Below are 17,422 nucleotides of genomic sequence, written 5' to 3'. Positions count from 1 at the left end.
GCTTTATATAAAGAAGATAAGGTAACACTCACATGTAACCCCGAAATCTGGTTAAATCATTGTTTGGCTTCTCGCACTCAATCACACTTCTGAACTTCATGGGGTCAAAATCCGAGTCCTGGAAGTAAAAATAAAGTTTTTTTAAGCAAAAACAATGATATGTGGCACAGCATAGAATAAGGGACAAATTGTTTGAATAATTCAACCATTGCAATGAAAATAATGCACACCACCAGATGGAGATGGAGAACAAACACCTGGTTATAATTACAACAATGACTGCACACAGACAAGCACAACTGTCAGAGGTATCCTGTTCATAACTGGACCTCTCTATCACAGTGTAACTGGTTACTGCCAAACACAACCCCTTATCTAGTGGAATGGCGAATTTCATGCTTTATTCCTCAATGTGTGTCACTCCCTTGGCTCTGTTCTGATTGGTGAACTGTTTGAAAGGTTTTTGATGTGCTCTACTATGTATTATCTTTCCTCCTCCCCACTTGTCTGTCTTCACTCCCAACTATTGACTTTGATCTTTCAGACTTGTGGCACTTCATTCCATCATCTCACCTTTGTTTTTCCAGTTTCTTTATTTACAAATAACCATTGGCATGAGAAGAAAAGGTTACTTACCTTCGGTAACAATGCTTCTGGTGAATGCTCGCCATCTAAATACTCTCCACCTCCTGAAATCTTCCCAGGCGCCAGACTAGATCCTTAAAGTTGAAATAGCTCTCCAGGTCCCATAGTAGGTGCCATGGTTCGAACTCGAGGCCTGAGAATTCAGGATGTGAACAGCCCCAACAAGTTACAGAAATACTATTTTTCCCCAAGGCTGCACTCCTCATGGAGGCATTCACTAGACCTCTCAGATAAAATGTGTATTCAGAGCGGAACTGTTGGCGATGTCTGCACTACTGAAGCCATATAAAACTTCGACATTTTTCAGTGTGTCTACCGGATATGCTAACAGCATATGGTGATCCCAAAGCTCGGGCCTTGGCACATCCCCTGGTAGCAGTAGCGGATGTATTACGTTACAACGCACTCTTTTACAACGCATACCTTTACAATGCATTTTTTACAACGCAACATCCATTACAACGCATTCCATTACAACGCATGCCATTACAACGAAATTTTAAAAACTACATTTACAACGCATTCCATTACAACGCATAATACCTTTACAACGCATACCATTACAACGCCTAGCATTACATTGCATGTTTGGTAAGTATTGGATAGTGTAGGGGTAAACATTACTATTCCACCTCCAGAGGGTGCAACAGTAGGGATAGTGTTGGATAGCGTAGGGTTTAAAATTACTATTCTAACTCCAGGGGGGTGCAACAATAGGGTAAGTGTTGGATAGTGTAGGGGTAAACATTACTATTCTAACTCCAGGGGGTGCAACAGTAGGGTAAGTGTTGGATGGTAATGTTATGCGTTGTAATGGTATGCGTTGTAATGACTGTGTTGTAATGACATGCGTTGTAGTGGTATGCGTTGTAGTGTCATGCGTTGTAATGGTTGCATTGTAATGGCAAGCGTTGTAATGATGTTTGCGTTGTAAAAGTTTCGTTGTAATGGTAGTGCGTTGTAAAAGTTGCGTTGTAAAGGTTGTTTCCCAGCAGTAGCTATGCCCTGGGAAGACTATTTACATCAAGCACTAGGTGGCTAACCAGGCATGTCTACGAAAGACCCTGGAAGCCCATGAAGAACTCCAAGGCCCAATCAATACATTCAAATTTAGAGGAACTCCTACACCTGATCCTGCGCTCACATTCCAAAAATAAACAAGGATTTTTACTTTGTTACCTTAGATATTTACTAATAACTGATTAAGAATTTAACCGCATGCGTGCGGCCGTTTTTCCCGCGGTATGCGGCATTTTTTGATTTACCGTGTTACATGACGAGCTCAGCTCGTCATCAGCACACGGTAGGTAACGCTGATGACGAGCTGAGCTCGTCATCAGCATGGAAGGGGTTAATATGTTGGACTGATTTCAATGATTTCATCTAAATGACATCAGCTTCATGTGTGTCTGCTCAAGTTAGTTATAGCTATATACATTTTTGTCATCAGCCTTCATGAGGAGCGTCAGAACCCCATTCAGAGGTCCATGGGTCAAGCAGGAGCTACTTGGCACAGCCTTGGGGGATGAGACATTTTACTCCTGTTGTCCCACGGCCCAGTTGACTATGGGTCCTGAGCAACTGGCCCAAGCACCCCTTCAACACTTGACTCTCAAGAGTAGTGTGGGTTGAGCAGTACAAGTCTTCTTGGGGGGAGGTAGATGCAGCGGAATCAACACAGGCTCAACATTCAAAATACTGGCAGCAGCAACAATAAATGATTGTGCAGTCAAACACTTGCTTTTATGAAACAATAAGTGTTGATTTTACAGCTACCACCACAAAGGGAAATATGACATTCACAAACAATTTCCACAGTCCCCTGAAGTCAGGGCTCTAGTGTTTCTTAGGAGGTCACTGGGTTCCCACTTCCTTCTAGTGCTAGCTGTAGTGGTTATTCCCCACTTTACTAAAGGTGACATTCTGGTAAAGACACATTAGTCAGAGTCTCAGAAGTTTCACTTTGACTCTGTATAAAAGTCAAAAGTGTTCCCTTGCCAAAGTGCTATCAGGCAAGCAAGTTTTCCAGGAGAGGACTGGCCTAAATTCTGTCTTATTTGCACCTGCAGGACTGGAGCAACCGGAGTCCCTGAACACGCCTCTGTCCAGTAAGTGATCAGCACATGGTTCAAGCAGGCTGTTGCACCATGTTTCTCACACCCAGTCCTCAGTCCTGGTGTAGGCACATAGGTTTCATCACAGCGGCCTCTATCCTTCAGTGACAATCCCAAACAGGTCACACTTCTTGCTTTGTCTCAGTGGCCTCCTCTGGTACAGGGGGTCACACTCGCTCTACTTCACACAAGCACTGACCCTTTTGGCACAGCAAATTTCTTCAAGGTAGCCCCTCTTGGTATACCAGAACATACGAGGCCAACGCCCACTTAGCATGGCACTCTCTTCACAGCAGCCCCATCTGGAATGCAGGTCTTGCTGGCTTTCCACCATTAATGGACTACTGCCCAGTCGGAATGGCAATCGCTTTATGGCGGCCCCTCCTGGCATACAGTGTTGCCACTTCCTCACTGCACACGGACAATGGCCTGTTTGGCATTCAGAACAGCATCTGTCATGTCTCACTTCACGACAGCCCAACTCTGGCATAAGAGGGTCGCTGAATTTCCTTGCATGTGGGTAATGACCTGATTGGTGCAGCATCCGTCTCTTCACACCTCGCTGAGAGATTCCACTTGATAAGATTCCCCATTGGACCTTACTCCCTCCAATGCTCTCCTCTTCTTCACAGGACACAGGCAAGCACGCAGGTGCTCAAGAGCAGGTGATCTTGGATTCCTTGGGTTATGTCTCCTCACCCAGCAGGGAGACTAGCAGGTCTTGTTCCCAGTCTTGGTCACAGGCAGAGGTCTTTCAGAGCTTCTTCTCCTCGCACAGCCCAACTGGCTGCTTGGCAGTTGACAACTGTTGGGGTCTCAAGCTTCCATTCTTATAGTCCATTTCCAGACACCAAATGTGATTTAAAGTCGGAATCTTGAAAGTTTAAGTTGGAGGTTTACTTCCTTTTGACGTGCCTACTCTGCTGTCTCTACCTCCAGAAAGAAGTCTGACACACCAGGAGCAACTCCAAACCTGTTAGCCCTACAACACTGGCCATGGGAGTGACTAGGAGTTCACACCTGGATGCCAGACACCGTGATATGTGCATCAAAAGGCTAACTCAGGTTCCCAAGCTAATCTATATGATTCTCTAATTAGCCCCATCTCCCATGTGATATGCCTAGGTCCCATTCCAGGCCCCATTCCTGGGACCTCTCTCTGAATCAAAGAGCACCCATTGAAGTGTCCTGGAGAATCCTGGCTCTCTCTCTCACTCCACTGTGTCCCACACAGCTTACGTAAATGCAGTAATACACAAACCTAACTGGGGGGGGGGGGGAGTCCTCTACCTCCTCTCTCCTTGTTTCAGCATAAAGCCCTGGGTCTTCCAAATAGAACCCAGAGTCAGCCATGTATTAAACCACTCACAGGCACACATACACCCAGCACATGCATATAACACACACACTTTACACAGCACTACATCATTGGTGTATTGCACCACTCACAGACCCACATACACACAGCACATGCATATAATATGCATGCACTACAGTACTGCATTATAGCTATATTGTACCATTCACAGGCACACATACACTTAGCACATGTACACAACATATACTGACTGTGAAGCACTAATTCTTTCATGATGTGTAGCATTCACAGGCACACATACACCCAGCACATGCCTATAACATACACACAACATACACACATTGCTACTGCATTATCCCTGAAATGTACCATTCCTGAGGCACAAAACACCCAGTACATATACACCACACATACACTGCAAAGCACCACACAAAACCAATGTAGGCCAAGGGTGAGTGAAGCACACAACTGTGAATTTTAAATGAGTGAGCCTGTAGGCCTCACTCCAGTAGCCCAGGTAAAAAGGACCCGTTCCCCCCAACTGATCACTGCACAGTATGCTGCCACCACAGTGCATGTGATGCTTATCTCTTGGTAAAGGCAGTAGCCTCTCAACACTGACAGTAGTGCTTTGGGCACCCCTCCCGGTCCAACTAGACTGCAATCCTTGAGATAGGCCTATGTCTTTGTGCACACACGCGATCCGTGTTTGCCTATGACAACAAAAATCAGCATTAGGGATTGAGACATCAATACAATTAGGGCACGCAGGGCAGGGCTTCACGCCATGTGTAAAACTCTTACGTCCTAACAAGGAGTAGTAAAACAACGATGTCCCATAAAAAGAAAAAATATCACTAACGTTTAATTTATGAAATGTTCAAAAAAAGAAGTCCCCAACAGCTTTTCTCCTATGATCTGCATTCCAGCCTGAATGTTCTTGTGCTTTCCTCTCTGTTCGCATCCCACATCTTTAAATTATTCAACGGTGACTGCCGCCATCAAAGTAGATCTCTCACTGGTTTTCTCCCCATAACTGTGAGCACAGCTCAACCTATTATGCAGTTCCATTGAGTCTTTTTTCTGTTGCCCATAGCAATACCTCCTTTATTACCAAGTGTTGTCCCACAAAATGAAAATGTAATTTAATGAGATGTACAGACAAAAAAAGTACAAACTCTAATGTTTGACAAAGACGATGTAAAAGCACCCCTCACATGTATTTAAACATGGCACTGAAAACATTATGACTTCCTAAAAAGCAGAAGCAAACTTTCCACAAATTATAACATTTAATAAGAAAAGAAATAAATCAGTGTGCCAATGTCAGACCACTAGCTGAATACCACAAAACTGAAAGCATTCTCAGACCATTAAGGATAACCCTGAAACCATCCTTTTGACGAGACAGACAAGAATTTCATTACAATGGTTTGCTACATTGAAGAAATGATCACTAGACATGATCCAATTAAAGATAGAAGGGCTAGCCAACGTACTTGTAGAACTGGAGAAAGATTTTAAAGAGATCAAAACACAATACACATCCAACTCAAAGAATGAGAACTGAAAAATACTCTTGAAGACATTAATAGGAAACGAGGCACACTCAAAAAAGAATTGAACAAAGGAAAGTTAGAAGGTACTGAAGGGACACACAAGACTAAGTTATATTAGTTTACCAATGGTCAGAATTTGTATGCAAAGAGACAGGATAACATACAATATTTTGAAAAATCAAGTACAACAAAAGCATAAGATAACAGTGAAAGGTCAGAAACAAAAACTAGATATAAGTGAGCAAACATCTAAAGAGTGTTCAAAATTGACAGAAATGAAAAACCTAGGCGTAACAAGTCTCTTTATAATGAATGGACAAAGTGGAAAATGAAAAGAGGAATAAGAAAAAAGAAAGTTGAGGTTTCAATAGAAAGCAAACTAGTACCTATTTCTCAATATTACATTTCTGATAACAAAATGTGTTATCAAATAGGGTTAACATCTGTCCCCAAAATGTTCACTTCTTTGTTAGAAACAGCAACAGGATTCTATAAATTCATGCAGAGATTGAGATGAAAACATTTTTTGCAACTGTTGTAATGGAGAACCAAGAGGACCCCAACTATTGAGGATTTTCATCAAAATTTGTATATGAAGGACAAATGACCAGAAGCTCTTAGATCTGTGAGAGACCAAAATATTAAATGAATTATAACAAATATGGTTCTGACCAAAAGAAAGGTAATCTATAGAAAAACAACAGGTGCAAAAATAATTAGGAAAGAAATTATCATTAAAAAAAGCAAATAAGGGTGGAGAAACTGCAGTCATGGACACAATATTCTATTTATATAAAATGAGTGAACATCTAGCTGATCAGAACACATTTGAAATTGTATTATGAGGCTTCAAATTAATTTAACGAGATAATAAATGGCATTCCTAAAAAAAAACGAATGGGTATTTGAAACATATAAAGTATTCCTACTGTAGAGTATGCTGTCCTACATTCTACTCAAATTCATAAGAATTTAGAACATACCTCAATGAGACCAATTATCTTTGCAACTGACTCCCTACAGTAACATACTGGATAATACATTGACATATTCCTTCAAATTGTAATCACTTTGAAATCTTATTTAAAAAAACACTACAGATTTTTTTAAAGAAACTGAGGGCCAGATATACGATCCTTCCAACTGGCGAATAGCAAATTACATCGTTTTGCGACTCGCAAACTGGAATTTACACCAGTGTCTCAGACACTGTTTGCAATTCCTAATTGGGTCGCAAATTGCCTAATTCATTAATATTCACGAGGCAGGTGAAATTTGCGACCTCAATGGAAATGGCTAACACTCCCAGGGATGGTGGCCTGTGGAGTCAGCAGACCCCCATGTCTGTGCCTGCTTTTTAAATAATGCAGTATTTTGTTTTTTAATGCAGCTAGTTTTCCTTAAAGGAAAATGGGATGCTTTACAAAAAGAAAAAACAAACGTTTCTGTTTCATTTTTTAAGAGTAGACAGTGGTTTGTGGGATCACAACACGCTTATAAAAAATATTTCCACTGCCAGTCACTGAGAAGGGGTTCCTTGGGGACCCCATCCCGTTTGCAAGTGGCTTACCACCCATTTGAAATGGGTGGTATACTGCGTGTGTTTTGCAGGCTGCAATAGCAGCCGCAAAACAATCTTACATTGAAGTATGACTCGCTATTAGGAAGAGATGCCCTTGGCACGCCCCTTTCTAATAGCAAATTGCAAACCCTATTTTGCGAGTTGGTAATAGGTTACCGATTTGCAAAATAGGGTTTGTACATAGGGCAGACCTATTTTGCGGGTGCAAACTGACCAAATTCCCATTTGTGACCGCAAAAAACAGTCGTACCTCTGACCCTTAATGAAATACATATTGCAGAAAATATGTTATGTACCTAGCTGTTACTTCCTTATACATATTCCAAGACAAGCAGGGCTGTAGAGAACCAAGTAGGTTGTGGCAGGGATGGACCTTTGACAAATGTGTGACTACAAGGCCTCCCCCTGTGCATCCCTGAGAACTGACGCCCTTTTCATGTGGGGAAAATCCTCTTAAGAAACCAGCAGCTAGTATTAGAATTGTTCCTATAAGATTATTCAATGGGCCCTATGCTAATTGTGTACTTTTAATGCACTCACGTCTCTGGGGGAAGTAACCTCTTTACATCCCACCCTGACGAAAGGCCAGGACTCATTGTGGCCACTAGGAAGGGCTGAAACATGTTGGTGCCTAGTTTAGTGTCATCGGACCATCACATCCTAAAATACCCTCCTATAGTGTTTTTGGTCTCCCCTCCCACTCCATTAATAAAGGATACATTAGGAGTGGGTGAGTAATTTTATCTTTAAATGTATGCCCCCATACACCTTTTCCTAAGTACTCCCTGAAATATGGTCGAGCCCACCTGACCTTTAGGAGTTGGGGTGAGCCCAATGGTGATGCATGTGAAGTGAGTGAGGGCTATAAAAAAAAAATGGTATCCCTCCCTTTCCACCCATAAATACGGGTTGGTCACAGATTGGACATAGGAACTCTCTGTGCATCCCACGAGAGAGTGAACCATCAGCTACAAAAAATAACCCCTTCAGTTCCCCTCCCATTTTTCTGATTCTTAAGCAATGCCTGGCGTTCTTCTGAAGGGACACCTATTACGTTTTATTTGTTACTTCCTTATACACATCATTTGCACAATAAAAAGTTATAGGTGCATAAGAACATTAGCCAGTGTACATAAAGATGATATTAGCATCTCTGTCCTAGACCAACATAGTGACGCAATAGTAGAGATGCTAATCTTCAGAATAGACATGCCCCTACAGGAGAGCTGGAAGGGGGCTTTAATCTATCGCCTGCCAGGCCGGCTATTGGACTTCTCCCTACAACTGGTGGAGTGTCTCGCTCCCCATGTGAAAGAAGGAAATCGCTTCCTATTATTAGGAGATTTTAATGTCCATACTGAATGCCATTCTAATCCTGATGTACAGACTTTTCTGGCAGATCTAGCCCTCATAGGCTTGGTGCAGTTAAATGAAGGCCCAACTCATATAGCTGGTCACACTTTGGACATTCTCTTTTCCAATTCTTCTAGGATTAAGTGTAAACCTCCTCAACAACTTACCTGGTCAGACCATTTAGCTATAGAATTTGATATCCAGCACATCAATAATCCTAAGACCTCTAATCAAGCTATACCGTACCTACGGAGGCAGTGGCGGAAGGTATCAGAAGAAAAATTTCAAAGTACATTCATGAAACCTCAATTTTCTGCATCAGATCACACTGAGGAAGCCCTGTCAAAGTTTAACTCGGCGGTCATTACTGCTATAGATCATATTGCACCGCTTAAACCATTTCTGAGCCAACACAAACGCCCGCAAACAGCATGGTTTACCCCTTTTTACGGAGCCAGAAACAAATATGTAGTAAACTGGAAAGAGTGTGGCGCTGATCTCATAACGAGTTAGATAGGGAAAGGTATGGCGCCTCACTGACCAGTTACCACAAAAACATAAATGCAGCTGGCAAGACCCATCTTATGTCTCAGCTGACTCAGGCTGGAAATTCGCCTAAAATTTTGTAACAAATTCTTCACTCCTTTACCAACCCAAAAGCATGCGAGAGCTTAGAAACCCAGTCTCAAATATTATGTGAGGATATTGCCTCATACTTCTCCCAGAAAATTGAAAGCATATATGAGAAAATAATAGCAGCTGGCAACTCGTCACAGACCCCTATGGCTTTGGCTCATTTAGAAATGAGGAATCAACATAAGCTAGAGTTCTTTACCCCCATTACCTTAGCAGAGGTTGAAACCTTGATTCACAGAATAAAATCTGGATCCCCTATGGATCACATGCCAGATAAATTCATCCCTTCTTTAGAGAATCAGCTGTCCCCGGTGGTGCAAGATATCATCAACCTCTCTTTTTAGAGGGATATGTTCCACGAGAATGGAAGGTTGCCCAGGGCAGACCTATCCGCAAGAAATCCAACATCCTATGGACATGCTGTATCATTCACAAGGCTTTGGTCAATATGGGCCCTTCCTATCTTGCTGAGAAATTTCTGCCTTATGTCCCCTCTAGAACCCTACGTTCCGGTGTTCAACGTCTTCTGGTAGTTCCACGAGTAAAAAAGGCCAGATTAGGAGGTAGAGCCTTTTCATACCGGGACCACAGTTATGGAACAAACTTCCTCTTCCTTTAAGACAGTGCTCTGAACATCTGCAATTTAGGAAAATGCTCAAGACTTTTCTTTTCTGTCAGCACTGATCTCTGTTAAATGCACTACTATCTTTTCACGGTCCCGCTGAAGCGCAGAGATACCCCTTCGGGGGTCAATTCTAGCGCTATACAAACAATTACAAATACAAATACAAATTACCTGTTGAAATCTGCAGTTGATGATGCGCATTATCGGTCCCTTACTCAGTTATTACACTGTTTTGTATTGTAATTATTTCTGAACAACGGGGTTGCTGTTTCTTCAGATACCTGGAACTTCCATGGGAAGGTGTGCAGGAGCAGCATTTGCAAACATCTTTATGATGACATTTTCCGACAATATTTAAAAAAAACAAGAGTAGAGAAAAAATCTCGAGGTGTGTGCATGCTATACAGATGATATATTTCTGATTTGGAATGGCATAAAGGAACAACTGATTGAGAACATCAAGCAAAGAAACGAAACTCCTCCTAGAACCTTCAAGAATTAAGTACTCAAAGGTCACAATGCCACTATGGAAGTCTTGGAAGTCCAAAAAGTGTCAAAGTTCTAACTTTGAGCCAGGACTTACTCTAGCAGAGGCCTCCTGCTGAGTCCAATTACTACTGATCAGTGAGGGCACATCACAAAAAGGGTTTCGTGCAGCTTGCTGTATCTCGGTCTCCACACAGAAGGCCATTAACTGACGTTTAGAGTCTACTTCTTAGTCCCGGGAACACATCAAAACAGGCCCAGCCCTTCAGGTCTCCACACAGGTAACAAACAGCAGGTCCAGTCCTCTTCTGAGCTCCAGCAGATCCAGAAAGTGTTCCGCTGTGCTGTGGATGAGTTGCCTGCTTTGTAGGTTTCACTAGGCAGTCGGTAGGGCTGACTCATGAACACTTCTAAAGAATGAGAACATAGTTCACAGGGACAACCCTTCTCACTTTTATATTGTTTCCCTTACTGCAAATTATTCCACAGTGAACTTTTCTGAGGCAAACCCAACATCGCAGAATCATTCTGTCCCTGAAGGGTGCTTGTGTGCCTGCCAGGGGCGCCTTTATGGAAATGAGCAGTCCCCTCCTCTTCAACTACACCAAACTGATTTGGGACCAGCCCCTAACCTCACAGAAGCCTTATGTCTCTTTCAAGTTAATGAAATTCCTGGAGCATCCACAAGTCTTTCCTGGGCTGAGAAGAGTTAGATTCATAACCCCTAATTCTTCCTGTTGAAAGGTCTAATCCTTTGTTCCTGCTCTGGAAGCAATTTTCCCACCTCATCAAGGGTCCAGCTCTTGGTGAATGCTAATTAGTATACTGGAGGTTCAAGCAGGTAAAATGTAACCTTTTAACAGTCCCTTTTTCTACATTTGAACTAAACACAAGACTTCACTAATGAAGTTGATTTTTCATAAATATTAAAAATAGTGATACATATGCTAATAGTGATACACATAGTAATCACTTATGTAGATTATCCCAATCTAAATTTAGGAGTCCTATATGTGCATCTGAACTTTAGTGTTTCACATCGGACAACTAAAGCTTTAACACTGAAAATAGTTTTTGGGGGCTAGTCACCGTAGTTCGAGACCGACATTAAATTCTTGCATGTAATTAAATTCTTGCATTTATCTCGATTACATACCAGGCACTCTACCTTGAGAGCTACAAGGACAACTTAGGGGGACTGATTTAACATTGTTTACAAATATGATTATTTCCTGTCAAAAAGGGTTGTTTTGATAGGTTCACCTGCAGGTTTACAAGCTACACAGGTAGTCATGGAGCCTGAAGCCATGTTTTTGTCACACTAATGGATGACATAGTAAGTGCTGCAGTCCACGTGTGCCATTTATCTTTCTATGCCACTGGTGTATTTTCCTGCATCATAAACTATGGGCTTACTGTAAAGGTCAATTGGTGATTAGCAGATTTTGCCAAGTTTTAGGCGTCGGGGCACATGCACTGCGATCTGGACAGCAGTGCCCCAGGGTGCACAGTTAAAAATATATATATTTATATATCAGTGAGTAAATAATGGCTATAAACACATGAAAAGAAGCACTTTCTCATGGGAACAATTTGGTTAAAGAGTGTTTCTGTTAGAATGTGCTCATGAATAAGAAAAGTATCAAATTAAAGAGGAACTAGTTTATACCTTAAAATATAAGCTTTAAAGTGTAAAAGTCAAAAGATCATGTAAGAGAAATAGAATTTATTGAAAATGGAGCAAGAACTCAAGAAGATATTTGATAAAGCTATCACTCTAGCACATCATAGAAAACAAGTGCCGAGTCAGCTATACAGACAGCATGCACATCCTGGAAACAAATCCTGGTTGCAGCAAGGACTGATCTGCAATCAAAACAGAAGAAAAAGCACTCATGTGGGCAACAAAAAAAAAGATTGGGTCAAAACTATGTAATAGACACATGGGTTTACAGATTTATGAGTACAAAAACGTTGACAGGTGTACTTTCATGGCTGTCAAACAGGAAGACATGAAGGCACTAGACAGCAACTGAGAAGAAAGAATGAACAGGCAATACTGAGGATTCATTCAAACACTGCTGGGATTTTCCGTTTTAAATTTCATACATGATGCAGTACAAATATATGTTAATTAATTTTTTTATTCTAAGGGGAAATATATTCATAACTATTTTGAGGAGAAACAGGAAATTCATGTGATTTAGATGAAGTCAATTAAATCACACTAGCTAATTAAATTCTTACTGAATTGCTAATAAAGATCTAAGATTACTGACATAAAAAAACACTTTGGTTGTTGGAACTGGTGCACAGGATCAGGTTTAAGAGTGCCTCTGATTTTGGATGTTAAGCATTCACAAAGTACACATCATTGTGGAATGTCACTTGACTTCACACCATGGACCACACAATACTTGTGGTGGCTTAGGGAAATGAGCCTCTGAGGTTTGACCTTCACCTGGGTTCAATCCAAACTGACCGTCTGACACAGGCAGTATCTCTTCATGGCATTTCCTTCAGTGGAATGTGGAGTTCCTAGTCCTGGTCAATTTATTTAACTAGCCTTTTGAGGCCTTGTTCTATGTTCCTGGCCATGGTTTTAACATGTACGCTGAAGATACCCAGGAACTTGAGCATTCGGGAGAAGAGGGGTGATGTGGATCTGTCATCACATTAGGAGTAACGGGATAAGCAGTTATTGGCTGAAGATAATCCTGAAAAGGACAGCATGTAGTATCATCAAAGAGCATATACAGATCAGTGTCTGCAACATATATTAATGTAGTTGTTGATGTTTAGAATGGTAGGCTGAGGAAATTTCTATGTAATCGTGTTGCTACATAGGAAAACAACTGTTTTTGTCATACTGATAGTTTGGCTCAAAGAACCCCTGTAGGCACTCCATATATAGGGAAGAAGATATTAAGATAAAGAAAGTTAAACTGAAAGCATCAGAGTGGGTGTTAGACCTGGAATTCTGGATGTGGCTCTCCCCTAACTTTTTGCCTTCAACCCTCCTGTTTGCGGACTTCGTTCCCATTGGATTTAGGACTCTGTGTAATTTACCACTGCTAACCAGTGCTAACCTGAACATTCGCTCAAGCAGGCAAGCGGTGATATGCCGGCTGGAGGGTAAGTCCATCATCTTGGCCTGCCCGCAGGCACGGCCCATGCACGGCGTTATACCAGGGCGGTGACGTCAGGCGGGGGAGGGTCAGGGTGGGGGGTTGTAAAATGCGGGATATGGACCATTACAGGTAAGTACCGGGAAAAAAAAACGAATTTTGTTGCCCGTGCTGCATCACATTTGGCGATGCAGCGCAGGTAGCGAAATTTGTTTTATTAATTTTTTCGGTACTTACCTGTAATGGTCCATATCCCGCATTTTACAACGCCCCACCCTGACCCTCCCCGCCTGACGTCACCGCCCCGATATAACGCCCTGCACGGGCCGTGCCTGCCTACCGGGGGGTCAATTACATGACAACGGTCAGAAGACTATTACATCAAGCCGACGGAGAGCAACAAAAATAAGATGGAGCAAAGTCACCACCCTACAGTCAATCTATGACCATAATTAAGGGGACAGCAAGCTAGTTGCTGGTCGCAATCAGACAGTAAAGAGCACCATAGTCTTGAACATTGGGGCAGTATCAATATAATTGTCCCTCTGAGGGGTCCCTATATTTTCATTCATGCTGTTTAGTTTTAAACTGTACCCCTCACAGGAGTGTAATGTGCCGCTAAATGGGTAGCCCGTTACTTGCGCTTTTTTATCTACAATATTGGGAGCGTTTCTACTAAATAGGTTAAAGAATCAATAGGGTTTTAAGCTAGGCGAATGTCTCGAAGAGAGTAGGAATTTTTGTAAATTAGTTTTTAATGAAAAGCAACTCCACCTTTTTATAATAGCGGTATTGTGTTAAAACCAGGTGTATTTTATAAAAGAAATTTTTGAATTTGAATTTGAATTTACAGGCATTTGCAAAGCGCACGTTTACCTTGCGGTTTCATGGCGCTGGAGGATGCCTAATCTAGGGCTGGAGCATAAAGAATCATTGGGAAGGGAAGGCGCGCGAAAAGAGGAAAGTCTTAAGGGCCCCACGGAATTCAAGATAACAGGGGAGAGATCTGATCTGTAAGGGTAGGGTGTTCCAAAAAATAGGGGCTAAAACAGCAAATTTCAGACCCCCTGATCTGCTTTTCTTGAACCGGGGAACAGAAAGAAGGAATTTTGTGGAGGAACGATGGTCTCTGTTTGGACGATAAACCTTAATGGCTGATGAGATAAACGCTGGGGCAGTCCCTGCTATGGCCTGAAAGGTAGTACAGCCTAGTTTAAAGAGCGCCCGCTCCTTAATAGGCAGCCAGTGCAGGGATTTGAGTAGCGGGGTGGAGTGATGGAATCAGGGCAGCCCGTAGATCAGGCGAGCGGCCTGATTTTTGACTAGCTGGAGAAGATGGAAGGCATATGCGGGGGAGCCGTTATACACCAGATTCCCATAATCCAGCCGGGAAAGGACCATTGCCATTAAAATTAATTTCAGAGCGGGGAAAGAGAAAAACCGGGAAATTTTCCTGATTGTGCGGAGGGCAAAGAAACAAGAAGAGACAACTGAACTAATCTGGGAATGAGGAGTGAGGTGTTTGTTAAGTGAAATCCCAAGTGTTTTGACTGAAGGGGAGGGTGTAGGGGGAGTGCCTAGGGAGGAAGGCCAGAAAATGGGGGACCAAGGGCCGGGGGAGCAACCAGTGACGACAAACTCAGTCTTGTCAGGGTTTAATTTGAGGTGATTACAATTCATCCAATCACTGATGAATAGCATGACAGATTGAAAGTTGTGAATGCTGACGGGAGAGTGTGAAAGATGAAAGATGAGTTGGAGGTCATCGGCATAATTATACACGGTGACCTCCATCTGCTGAAGTGCAAAAATGAGTGGGAAGATACAGAGATTAAATAATAAAGGAGAGAGAGAAGAACCCTGGGGGACACCACACTGGACCGGGCAGGGGAGGGCAGAGAATTCGGCGAGGTGAACTGCCCGGGTACGACCTTCTAAGAAGGAGCTGACCCAGGTAAGGGTTGGGCCCCCGATGACGGCCGCCTTGACACGGTCAAGAAGAATGGAATGATCAATCGTGTCAAAGGCCGCCGAAAGATCTAAAAGAACGAGGGCCTGGGGAGTGTTGGTATCTAGCCCCTCTCTAAGCTCATCCATCACCGAGATGATAACCTTCTCAGTGGAATGCCGGGGTCGAAAGCCAGCCTGACGGGAGGCAAGACCCCCGCTCTCCTCCACAAAGGTACCAAGGACCTGGGTGACATGAACCTCAAGGACTTTAGCCAGGAAAGGGAGAAGGGAGATAGGGCGGTAGTTGGAAGGAGGAACAGGGTCGGCCCCGAGTTTTTTTAAGATGGGAATAATGATAGCCTCTTTATGGGCAATAGGCACGACACCCTGTTCAAGAGAAGCATTCAGAAAAGTAAGAGGGGGAAGGTGACAATTAGTGAAAATCTTGCGAAGGATATGTGCAGGGGCTATGTCCGCAGGGGATCCGGATTTGACGCGGGTCAACAAAGAGAGAAAGGTTTCTTTAGTTAAGAGGTAGGAGGGTGAAACTAGACGTGGTAGGAGGGGGCTGGGGATCACCAAATGCAGGGGTGGGGGGCGGGATTTTGGACTTAATAAGTGCCACTTTCTCAATGAAAAAGTCATTGAGAGAGTTGCACAAGGATTGAGAGGGGGGGATTTTGGGGGGAGGCCCTGTCAGAAGAGGCCAACTCTCGTACTATAGAAAATATTTCTTTAGACTGGCTCTCTGCAGCAAGAATTCTCCCAGAAAAGTAAGAAGTTTTGGCAAGGAGAATATCCCTTTTGTACTCATTAAGGATAGAGTTATAGCGCAGTTTGAAGAGGGGACAATAAGCCCGCCCCCAAGCTCGCTCTGCTTGACGCACTGCCAGTTTTTTTACCACAAGGGCAGGGGAGAACCATTTATTTGCCTCATGGGCGCGTTTGATCGTGGTGCGCTTCAGAGGGGCTACTTGGTCGCAGGCCCCTCGAAGCAAGCTGTTAAGGGCATCCAACTGCCTCGAAGGTTCAGAGCCAGCCATAGCCAGATCAGGGGCAGATAAAGACAAAGACGAGCAGAGGGCAGGCATATCCACTCTGCTCCAAATTCTTGCCCAAGTATGTTTGGAAAAGGGGGAATTAGTTTTTATACCAGGATCCAGGGAAAAAGAAATCAGTGGTCCGACCATGAGCAAGGTTGGACAGTAAGAGCAGGAACTGAGGGATTGAGAGTCCAAACTTCATCTAGGGTGTGACCACCAATATGAGTGGGGGAATGGACCTGGGGAACAAAGTTCAGGCTAAGAAGGAGCTCGGTAAAATCACGAGAAGTAGCATCCTCGGCTGGGTCGTTGGGCCAAAAATTAAAGTCCCCAAGGAGCAGAACCGAGGAATTATTAACAACAAGAGTTCCTAAAAGGTCCGAAATGGCAGGAAAACGTGGGCAGGACTGAGGGGGGCGATAAACAAGGATACAAGTTAAAGGAACCTGGAGGGAGGTGGAACGTATGACCAGACAATCTGTTGCAGCTAGAGGGAGGGAGGGAAGCACTTGAAAGTGCAGGCCTGCACGGGCGATCAGGGCAACCCCACCACCTAGTCGATTTTCCGGCCGGTCGGCTCTAAGGATGAAATAAGGCGGGGGAAGGGCTGCTAACACACTGGGGAGAGAGTCAGTGCGAAGCCATGTCTTGGTCAAAAACAAAAGGTCCGGTTTAACAGAGTCCAGAAAGTCAAACAATTCCAACTGATGTTTAACTGCCGACCTAGTGTTAAGTAAAAAGGCTGATAACAGTGGTGACAAAGGGGAAGAGTGAGGAACAGGGCGGAGCAAAGGGAGAACAGGGAAAGAAGGGGGAAGGGGGGGCGCAGAAGCGGGGAAGGTAGAGGGACGGCGTGGTCGCGCCAAACCGAATTCAGTGATCCGTGCACAAGTGAGCGCTTGAAGGGGCCAATGGTCCTGAAGAGCGCATAACTCAGCAACGGAGTAGGAATAAAAACGGGCAGGGTGCGGGGCCCCTAGCCC

The 17,422-nt window shown here is 43.4% G+C and overlaps 1 protein-coding gene across 1 annotated transcript in view; it reads right to left on the bottom strand.

The window, feature by feature from the left end:
* The window catches only part of ATP10A (ATPase phospholipid transporting 10A (putative)), an 828,689-nt gene that overhangs the window by 412,378 nt on the left and 398,889 nt on the right, over nt 1-17,422 (bottom strand). The window contains exon 3 of the mRNA XM_078658238.1: nt 33-118. Within this exon, the coding sequence (XP_078514364.1) occupies nt 33-118 (86 nt within the window). The remainder of the gene's footprint in view (nt 1-32; nt 119-17,422) is intronic.

Source organism: Lissotriton helveticus, chromosome 8 (genome assembly GCF_964261635.1).
Source record: "Lissotriton helveticus chromosome 8, aLisHel1.1, whole genome shotgun sequence".
NCBI lineage: Eukaryota > Metazoa > Chordata > Amphibia > Caudata > Salamandridae > Lissotriton > Lissotriton helveticus.
Note: the sequence above shows the minus strand (reverse complement) of the source record. Positions and strands in the feature narration are given on the sequence as shown.